Source organism: Perca fluviatilis, chromosome 18 (genome assembly GCF_010015445.1).
Source record: "Perca fluviatilis chromosome 18, GENO_Pfluv_1.0, whole genome shotgun sequence".
Taxonomy (NCBI): Eukaryota; Metazoa; Chordata; class Actinopteri; order Perciformes; family Percidae; genus Perca; species Perca fluviatilis.
The window spans coordinates 34,892,868-34,904,372 of NC_053129.1; the positions used below are offsets into that span (position 1 = coordinate 34,892,868).

An 11,505-nucleotide genomic window follows, 5' to 3' on the forward strand; every position below is an offset into this window, starting at 1 on the left:
TCAGAATTTGATTCGATATAATTTGGAAAGTCTAGAAGTGCAGCATGATTGAATTATTGTATCCCCTTTTAAGTTAGCATTGTGCTAAACCAGAAATTAGCTTGCTCAGACCAGAAATGAGTTACGGAAAATTGAATTCCCCTCCCCCACGGAAATCAGTTAGTGAAAGAAATGTTGGACAGAAGATGGAACCAGAGTGTAACGAGTTGACAGTTCTGTCTGATACAAACCTTTATTTGCTTTATAGCTTAGCTTAGCAAAACAACTAGCCTGGCTCTGTCCAAAAGGCAACAAAATCCATCTGCCATCACCTCTACATCTCACTAATAAACAAGTTATATCTTGTTTAATCTGTACAAGAGCACGGCTAAAGGACACATTATATCTCGATGGCAATAGGAACTTAAAGTTAAATTATTTTACTTCCATGATCAAGACGTAGTTTCACTACATTAAATCCAATCATGTTCAGCTGGATTAGAAATTGTTGTTAAACATTTTATAGCATTAGTTTTCACATTTTTGAATCATTTCATTTGGTCTTTTATTCAGAGAGTGACCGTTTAGAAGACGTGGACGTTGTTGGTAACATTCGGAAAGGTAACCCGCAAATTCAGGTGAGTTTCAAACACTCTAATACAGAGGCATTCACTTGTCTTCAACACTCAGGAAATATTTTTCAAATAGCTTCATAGAAAGGCTGAGTTCCTCTTAACCCAGAAGAATGACTTACAATGTGGTCTGTTACTTTTAAACAAACAAAACACATGGTGGTAGGCAGATTTTGTTACTTTTGGACAGAGCCAGGCTAGTTGTTTTTTTACTTTGCACACATTAAAGATATGTTCCATAATGAGAGAAACCATACATTGCATTAACATGCATTAGTTCCTTTAATTTGGGATTTACTGTGTGTCCTTCTAAACTGAAATTGAAATTATATAGAACCTCAACCCTGAACACGAGTACCAACAGGTGTGAGGACCCTACTGTGATGCAAGGAATTATAATTCAGTTCTCGACAGTCGTAAAACTTTCGCATACACGTCAGAAGTGGTGAAAATGGTTGTATTTCATGGGTCCTGCTCATGGGTGTGGCAAAATTACACAAAAGTGCCAGCTACAAAATTTCAACAAAGTAGCCCTTGTGGTACCTTTCACATAGATGTACAAAATGTCGTAGGCACATGTATCATCCCAAGATTTAAGGGGGACGTAATTTAATGTTGGCTACTGATGTACAAGCACATTGCACATTGTAAAGTAAAGTATTTAATGAATGAAATAGACATATTACATACCTGAAATCATTCTGTGACTTAGTGGGAAAAATCTGACCCGGGCAGAGGCATTACTAAAAACTGTATAAAAATAGCGTTCTTTTCACTGTTAGTCTCGTTTGCTGTTACAGGTCATTTGAGACCATTGTATGAAAAATGACAGAAACATTAAACATTAAACATTACATATAGTCACTTTAAGGTCAGAGTTCTACTCCAGAAGTTATTGTCCTCATGAACACATTTTTACTGAGCACTCTTCCAAATATGTTTTTTCATATTTAACTATGCTCCAGAATTTGTAATTTGTGTAAACACAGTTTTCCAAATCAAAATCTTTCGGCTTCTACTTGAAACAATGTTATCATAACAATCTACAAAACCAATGTTTTGATACTAATATTTTTAAACAAAGAAAAAGTTCCATAGGGTGATGATGTTTTTTGGTATCTTTTGGATCTTTGCAGGAAGAAAAAAAGGTGACACCTCAAGAGGTCCTCTTGGGGACTCTAGAACATTTGGGAGCTGAAGAATTTGAAACATTCAAGTGGTACCTGGAGCAAAAGAGGGTCCTAGCACCCTTTCCAGCAATCCCAAAGAGTCGACTAGAGAATGCAAACAGGGTGAAGGTGGTGGATCAGATGTTCCAAACATACAGCATGAACACAATTGAAGTGACCAGAATAGTTTTAGAGAAGATGGATCAGAACAAACTAGTGGAGAAAATCTTAAAATACAAGACACAAAGTATTTCACTTTAATAAAAAGCAAGAATGAGCTAAATAAATAAATACTATTAAATAAATACTCTTGTCCAAAAAGGAGTAGGAACAAGCAAAATGCTTTTTGGGTCCTACCCTTTTTGAAATGTCCATACCATTATCAAAGGGTTTTTTATCTATTGTTTTTCAATAAACAGCCATATAACCCTACAACCAAAAACATTGTGTTGTGTTTCGAGCACAAATTGTGGTCTAGTATCACTTCCAAAAAACAAATTTTCATAAACTCTTTCTAACATATTATTGTAAAACATCACAAATTCTAATGTATTTCCCTTTTCCCAAACACCATACATTTAGTTTTTTTCAGATTTATTGATAATTAGTTTGAGTCAAACCACAATTTCAGCTTCCCTAATTCTTTTGAGACAACGTACAGCCGCTGCTGTAGGTTCTCCCCAGAACAAAAAATATTGGTGTCATCAGCAAAAACAATCCATTTCACAATACTAGATACTTTACTATACTATATCACTGATGTATAAAATGACTAATTTAGGACCAAATATTAACCCTTGTGGCACACCACATGTAATATCTAAATATGTTGAGTTGTAATCCCCCATTTGTACAAATTGTTTTCTGTTTTCAATAAAACTTTTTAACCAGTTGAGACTCTAACACCATACCTTTCCCTTCTTTTGTATCAAAATATGATCATATGTGTTAAATGCTTTCTTCAAATCTATAAAAAACACCATTGCATACTTCTGGTTGTCGATTGAACTAGTTAAGTCTCCAATTAATTCCATTAAGGCCATAGAAGTTGATCGATTTGTTCTGAACCCATACTGACTGTCAATAAACAGCTGATGGTTTTCAATGAAACTGTCTAACAGTACAACAAAACGTTTTTCAAGTATTTTTGAAAACTGGGAAAGTAAGGACACTGGCCTATACTAAGTAAAAATATGTTTTACATTTTCCTTTTACTTGAAAAAGAACTGGTTTTGATTGATCAGTGGCAAATGTAGATTAGAGGGACTACAATACCAGGAATTATTTTCTTAAAGGTGCCCTGCCACACATATTTCATTACTTTGTGGTAATTTCTGAAGTTCTACCATGGACTCTGTAACATTTTTTGGGGAAAAAATGCCTTGGTTACCTTGTTTCAAGCCATTCTAGCGTGGTATAGAAAGCCTGCAGGAAGACACAGCTTGATTTGTGCTCATTAATATTCCACGAGCTAAGCTGCTTGACTCTGATTGGCTAACAGTTAGCCAATGAGAGCCTGGCTATCAGCATCCTTTACCCAGCGCAACTGGGCAAGCTCATGAATAGTAATGAGCTCAGGCAGTATGATGTCAGACTGACCAGCTTTTGTGATTGGTCTGATTTCTCCGCCTATTTCTTTTCAGTGTCTAGAGCTGACAGAGGAGGTAGCAGTTCATGTTCACATTCACAACATAACACAAACACATATGGACCTGACATATTTCAAAAAATACAAGTAAAACCGTTTTTGTGTGGCAGGGCACCTTTAATATGAGTCATGTCTATACCATTCCAATCCATAGATTATTTTATTCTTTAACTTGTTAACAATATCAATGATTTCATATCTGTCAACATCTCTCAAAAAATTGTACTTGGATTACTTTCTCCGTAGTATTGTTTAACACCTCTCTCTTCTGGAGAGTTAATTTCCCTTGCTAGAGAAGCCTACGGTGGCCTATCTCTACAGCCAGGGAGAAGACAAGATGGCAGCTGCCTGCTGAGACTCTCTCAGCACTCTCTCACAACACTCTCCCAAAACGCTCAAATAAACCTTGGTACGTGTGACAAGACTAGTTATGTAAAGAAGGATAATTTCAGCTTAAACCTATATCTTGTCAATGCGAGAAACTAGACAGTTGTTTGCAGCCAAACAACACATTATGACGGAAGTAAATAAGCAGCTGGGTGAAACCAACGCGGCCTTGACTCAGATCATTGATGATTTAATGGCCAAATACTTCAAAGAGGCCGACGTGAAAGCTGAATCACGCTTTAACAGGCTTGAGAAACGCATTGATAGTATGCATTCAACTTTATCCAAGCACACGGAGGAAATACGGATAATACGCTCAGATACAACCCAGTTAAAAGAGCGTGTGAGTGAGGCTGAACAAACTGTCTCGCAGTGTGTGGAAACAATGCACAAATATCAAGGAAAACTCACAGAAATGGAGGATCGCGCACAAAGAGACAATCTGCTTATATTTAATCTAAAAGAAGGAGTTGAAGGTGCAAATGCTCTGGATTACCTGCGAGAGCACCTTCCCAAGTGGTTTCCTGCTCTCGTTGACGCCTGCCCGGAGCTGATGCAATGTCACCGGCTTGGACGCCTGCCTGAGCGAGGCACTGGGAGTGAGCTGCGGAGACCACGGCCGCTGAGTGTTAGATGTCTCCGGTATATCGACAGGGATCGTATTCTCAAAGAATCCAGGAAAAATCGCTCTGAAGTGGCTAATATTCAACTTCAGTTTGCAGCGGACTACAGCGAGACCACTTCGAAGCGTCGTAAGTTATGCTACAAGGTGATGCAGGAAGCCCGTATAAAGGGGTTTCAGGCTTTCCTTCTGTACCCCGCGACAATAAAACTCACCAAAGGGAATGCTAAGCATTTATTTCAAGACGCAAGTAAGGCTGACCTTTTCATTTCAACTATAGAGGATTAAAGTAACTCCAGCGCAGTGACTTGGTAAGGCTGCTATGAGGCAATTTTGATGGATTTTTTTTGGATGGAATTTTGAGGGTTTTTTTTGTTTTTTTTGTTTGTCATAATGACAAATTTCCGGGGGAGTGGATCTATTATGAGCGCTGACTTATTTTATGTATGGCGGGGCGGTGTGAGCTGGGAGGGGGGTGGGATAAGTGGGGGAAGAGTGGGAAGGGAATGTTCATTCACCAATATTTTGTTTTCTACCTATCTTTTGAATACATCTTTGGATATATGGAGATTTTTAGTTGTTATTATTTAAAACTAGATAAGTATAACACTGACAAGATTTGATACTAGAGAGAAAAGCATGCATGATTTTGATAAGGACCTGGACCCTGATAGCCATGGGTTGAATGAAACAGGTGACACCTCTAAATATTATACTGACTATGAATTTAATTTAAATGTTAATTCAAGGGACAGTCTGTCGCTTGAATTAACATTTAATTAACATCAGAAGTCTTTATGCAAATTTCAATAAAATTAAGGATTATATCACTACATTTACAAGTCGATTTAATATAATAGCACTTTCTGAAACATGGATTAGTAATGAAAAGGGTGTAGACTTTGAACTAGAAGGATACAAGTTATACCACGTAAATAGATTAGAAAAAAGAGGAGGAGGTGTGGCATTGTATGTTGACAGTTATTTGAAATGTGAACTTGTTGAAAAAATGTCTATTGCAATCGAGGGAATCTTTGAATGTGTATCTGTTGAAAATGATATTGGAAAAAACAGGAATGTGATTGTTGCTTGCATTTATAGAGCTCAAGGATCCAAAATAGATGTTTTTCAGGACAAATTTGAACAATTACTTGATACACAGAATAACCAGAAAACACTTTTAATAAGTGGTGATTTCAATATTAATTTTCTCAATCAATCTAAATGTGAGTTTACTTCAGATTTCTTAGATGCATTGCATACAAGATCTCTTTTTTCTACACAGCCTAGTAGAATCACTAGCTCGTGTGCCACATTAATTGATAATATTGTCACAAACGATGTTCAAAAAATTGTTCAAAGTGGATTATTGATAAATGACTTAAGCGATCATTTGCCTGTTTTTACCATGTGTGACATGCAACCTGAGATATACAAGAGCTCACATCAGCCTTCATATTTTAGAGTGAGAACCGAGAAAACAATAAATGACTTTAGTAGTGAGCTTTCACAACATAACTGGTCAGGTGTTTATGTGACTGATGTGAATACAGCATATGAAACCTTTTTAAACATGTATATATCTAGTTATGATAAATTTTGCCCATTAAAGCTGTCAAAGAAACCCCTTAAAAGTGATAAACCTTGGATGACATTAGGATTAATTAAAGCATGTTAAAAGAAAAATAGACTGTATAAAGACTTTGTACAAAATAGGACACCTAATTGTGAGGCCTAATATAAAGCATACAAAAATAAATTGACGACAATTTTAAGAGAAACTAAAAGGGATTATTATAATAAACAATTGAAAGATAAAAACGGAAATATGAGAACATGGAAAATATTAAATAATATAATAAAACCAAACTCTCAACATAATAAGTTACCTGAATATTTTGTGTACAATGAAACTATTATGAACAATAGCATAGATGTGGCCAATGAATTTACAGTGCCTTGCGAAAGTATTCGGCCCCCTTGAACTTTTCGACCTTTTGCCACATTTCAGGCCTCAAACATAAAGATATAAAACTGTAATTTTTTGTGAAGAATCAACAACAAGTGGGACACAATCATGAAGTGGAACGAAATTCATTGGATATTTCAAACCTTTTAAACAAATAAAAAACTGAAATATTGGGCGTGCAAAATTATTCAGCCCCCTTAAGTTAATACTTTGTAGCGCCACCTTTTGCTGCGATTACAGCTGTAAGTCGCTTGGGGTATGTCTCTATCAGTTTTGCACATCGAGAGACTGACATTTTTGCCCATTCCTCCTTGCAAAACAGCTCGAGCTCAGTGAGGTTGGATGGAGAGCGTTTGTGAACAGCAGTTTTCAGTTCTTTCCACAGATTCTCGATTGGATTCAGGTCTGGACTTTGACTTGGCCATTCTAACACCTGGATATGTTTATTTGTGAACCATTCCATTGTAGATTTTGCTTTATGTTTTGGATCATTGTCTTGTTGGAAGACAAATCTCCGTCCCAGTCTCAGGTCTTTTGCAGACTCCATCAGGTTTTCTTCCAGAATGGTCCTGTATTTGGCTCCATCCATCTTCCCATCAATTTTAACCATCTTCCCTGTCCCTGCTGAAGAAAAGCAGGCCCAAACCATGATGCTGCCACCACCATGTTTGACAGTGGGGATGGTGCGTTCAGGGTGATGAGCTGTGTTGCTTTTACGCCAAACATAACGTTTTGCATTGTTGCCAAAAAGTTCGATTTTGGTTTCATCTGACCACAGCACCTTCTTCCACATGTTTGGTGTGTCTCCCAGGTGGCTTTTGGCAAACTTTAAACGACACTTTTTATGGATATCTTTAAGAAATGGCTTTCTTCTTGCCACTCTTCCATAAAGGCCAGATTTGTGCAGTATACGACTGATTGTTGTCCTATGGACAGAGTCTCCCACCTCAGCTGTAGATCTCTGTAGTTCATCCAGAGTGATCATGGGCCTCTTGACTGCATCTCTGATCAGTCTTCTCATTGTATGAGCTGAAAGTTTAGAGGGACGGCCGGGTCTTCGTAGATTTGTAGTGGTCTGATACTCCTTCCATTTCAATATTATCGCTTGCACAGTGCTCCTTGGGATGTTTAAAGCTTGGGAAATGTTTTTGTATCCAAATCCGGCTTTAAACTTCTCCACACCAGTATCTCGGACCTGCCTGGTGTGTTCCTTGTTCTTCATGATGCTCTCTGCGCTTTAAACGGACCTCTGAGACTATCACAGAGCAGGTGCATTTATACGGAGACTTGATTACACACAGCTGGATTCTATTTATCATCATTAGTCATTTAGGTCAACATTGGATCATTCAGAGATCCTCACTGAACTTCTGGAGAGAGTTTGCTGCACTGAAAGTAAAGGGGCTGAATAATTTTGCACGCCCACTTTTTCAGTTTTTTATTTGTTAAAAAAGTTTGAAATAGCCAATGAATTTCGTTCCACTTCATAATTGGGACCCACTTGTTGTTGATTCTTCACAAAAAATTACAGTTTTATATCTTTATGTTTGAGGCCTGAAATGTGGCAAAAGGTCGAAACGTTCAAGGGGGCCGAATACTTTCGCAAGGCACTGTAACTCATTTTTTATTAATATTGGGGAAAACATTGCCAAATCAATTGATATATCTAACCAAAGTCAAAATGCTACCTGTAGAATGGAAAGTAGAACAATGCAGTCCATGTTCCTGGGTGAGGTTAAGGAAAATGAAATTGCGTTTATTGTTAGCAGATGTGAAAATAAAACATCTACTGATAGTGACGGACTGGACATGACCATTGTAAAAAAGACCATTGACTGCATTATTAATCCTCTGACTTTTATTTTTAATTTGTCTATACATTCGGTGTTTTACCTGAGAAGATGAAGGTCGCCGAAGTCGTTCCACTTTTCAAAAAGGGGGATGTACATCACTTTAATAACTATACCAGTGTCATTGCTCTCTCAGTTTTCTAAAATCCTTGAAAAGTGGTTTGCTCAAAAACTAAATATTTTTTAGAAAAACATAAATTAATTACTGAAAAACAATATGGCTTTAGAGCAAAACAATCAACAGCTTTGGCATTAATTGAACTCATAGAAAAAATTACATCTGCAACTGAGAATAAGCAACACACAGTGGGGGTCTTCATCGACTTAAGCAAAGCATTCGACACCATAAATCATAGTCTGCTATTGTCAAAATCATACAACTATGGCATTAGGGGTCTAGCTCATCAATGGCTCAAAAGTTATCTCAACAATCGACAGCAGTTTGTTCAAATTAATGGTCAAAGATCTGAGTTAAAAGATATAATATGTGGAGTTGCACAATGACCTCTGCGAAGTGTCTAAGGTAGTACAGTTTTTGATGTTTGCCGATGATACCAACATTTTTTATTCTGGAAATAATCTGTCAGAAATTACAGAAAATATAAATTCAGAAATGGGAAAAATTAAGAAATGGTTTGACAAAAATAAATTATTTTTAAATGGGGAAAAAACAAAATACATGATTTTTGGTAATTGTAAAAAGAATGAAAATGTAAGAATAGCAATTGAAGGAACTAATAATGAAAGAGTTAATGAGATAAAATTTGTAGGTGTTATTTTGGATGATAAATTTAATTGGAAAGATCACAGTTTATATTAAGAGTAAAGTTTGCAAAAGTATTGGGGTCTTGTATAAAGTTAAAGATGTTTTAGATTAATCAACGTTGCTTATGTTGTACAATTCCCTAATACTCCCATATTTTGGATACTGCACAGAAGTCTGGGGTAATACATACCCTACTAACACAAAACCTCTGTTTTTGTTACAGAAAAAAGCATTAAGGATTATCAACAAGACAGGCTACAGAGAACACACTAATAGTTTATTTATAAAATCTGGACTTCTAAAATTCAAAGATTTGGTTGATTGGAAGATTTTGATTTTTATGTGGAAAGCTAAGCAGAGAGTTTTGCCTATGGTTTTACAAAATGTATTTACTCCTGTATCAGAGGAAGATGGCCATAGAAGGCAATATCATTTTAAAACTCTTTTCGCACGTACTACACAAAAACAGAGGTGTTTGTCCATTTACAGAGTTAAACTGTGGAACACCTTGGACTATGAACTGAAGTGCTGCAAAAGTATTTGTAAATTTAAGAATTTGTATAAGAAAAAAATACAGGAATGTTATAAGAAAAATTATGACTAACATGCTTAAAATGATGATAATTAAATGTAAAGATAGGAAGTACTGATCATTTTTGGTGTTTGGGGTGAGGATTGGGGTTGATCCACTCATGAAGCAGCTGTTTTTTGTTTCTTTTTGTTGTTTTATTTTTTATGTGCACAAATAAGTGCCAGATACCATAAGATTTTTCTTCTTCCTGTTCCTTTTTTTCCATTCATGCATGTTATGAATAAATGAATGAATGAATGAATTATACTTATACTAGTTCAATAAATAAAGTTTCAAGTTTGGGTCACACCCTAACGAAAAATTATCAAACACCTCAACCACCTCATTCACATAAGTGATTTTCATACCTTTGTCAGTGAAAGGATCGGTGTAGCTAGTGTTTGTTCTATTTCTATTAATTTTATTTAATATATTACATGTACCCTTTATGTTGTTTTTGTTCATTCCAAATATAGTATTATAATACTTTTTCTTACATTTCCTAATATTATCCGTTCATTTATTTTTTATATATTGTATATTTAGTTTCTGTATCTTTATTTGTATATTTTATAAATTCTCTAGGGTATTCTTTTTCCCTGTAGGCATTTAGCAATCCCTTTGTGACCCAGTGCCTATCTAGAGAATTTGATTTCTTACTCTATTGGTTCATTGGACAGTTCTTATGATACAATGTCATGAATATATCTAAAAATAGGCCTAGGGCCCTATCTTGCACCCGGCGCAGCGCAAAGCCTGACACAAGTGTCTTTGCTAGTTTAAGACCGACGCAGTTGTTAATTTCCCGTCCAGCGCCCACGTCATTTAAATAACAAATGCACCTGCGTCCACCTGTGTGCCCATGGGCGTGCTGGGAGGTGTGTTCAGGTGCATTCTGGTCGTATTGCTGTCTTGAGGCAGCGGGAAGTGATTGCGCCATTGACCAACAAAAACCTGGTCTAAAGTCAATAACGCAGCAGTTCATTATTTTAACAGCGCATTAGTAAAATGTGCCTAGGCTTGTGCACAGCGTGCACATACTATGCTTGTTACACACGCACAGGGACGCACAGTCCTCACAAACACTTTATCCTCATAAACACTGTAGGGAACCCCTGTCACCATACAGACCACTGTCCATACACAGTATAAGTAAACACACCATGCTCTTACACACAATGTCTTCATGATCACTGTAGTTTCAAATATCCTCGAATTAACAGACACAATCATCACAAGCATACTGTCCTCATAAATACTGTAGGAAACCGCTGTCCCCATTTTGATTGATTGAATGTATTTGAGCATTTAAAAGAAAACAAAGGGTGATACAGAAAATGTTGATACTACACAAATCAGAAAGCATACCAACATACAGTACATTATGACAAACATTTGATGATTTTGTTCCCTTGTCTGGAAAAGGAGTGGGAAGAACTACACACTTATTTTATCCCACCCTTAGTTAGTGAACAAGCTTTCTCAGTCAAAATTCTTTATGCAAATATAGAATTTTACTACAATTTATTTCTCAAATATTTATATCAAATATATATTATTTCTTGCACATTTAAACAAACACATTAGACTTTCCTTATAAACACTGTTATTGAATCCACTGTCATCAAATATCCTGTACTTAAGCACACACACTCACACACACACAAACACACATACACACACACACAGTCCTCGTAAATATGTTGTCCCCATAAACACTGTTCTAAATACAATGAGTTTGTATATGCAGGACATGTATTCAATTCAATTACATTGTATTTATCCATCGATCCATCTTCGTCCGCTTATCCAGGGTCCGGTTGCGGGGGCAGCAGCTCCAGCAGGGAACACCAAACTTCCCTTTCCCGAGCCACATTAACCAGCTCTGACTGGGGGATCCCAAGGTGTTCCC

At 36.5% G+C, this 11,505-nt stretch overlaps 1 protein-coding gene across 3 annotated transcripts in view; it reads left to right on the forward strand.

Annotated features, from left to right (window-relative positions):
- Positions 1 to 2,667, forward strand: part of LOC120546649 (receptor-interacting serine/threonine-protein kinase 3-like) — a 38,699-nt gene extending 36,032 nt beyond the window's left edge. For all 3 annotated transcript variants that reach the window (XM_039781755.1, XM_039781757.1, XM_039781756.1), the window contains exons 12-13: positions 553 to 617; positions 1,748 to 2,667. In XM_039781755.1, coding sequence (XP_039637689.1) covers positions 553 to 617; positions 1,748 to 2,041 — 359 coding nt within the window. In that variant the 3' untranslated portion in view covers positions 2,042 to 2,667. The remainder of the gene's footprint in view (positions 1 to 552; positions 618 to 1,747) is intronic.
- Positions 2,668 to 11,505: the final 8,838 nt, after the last annotated feature.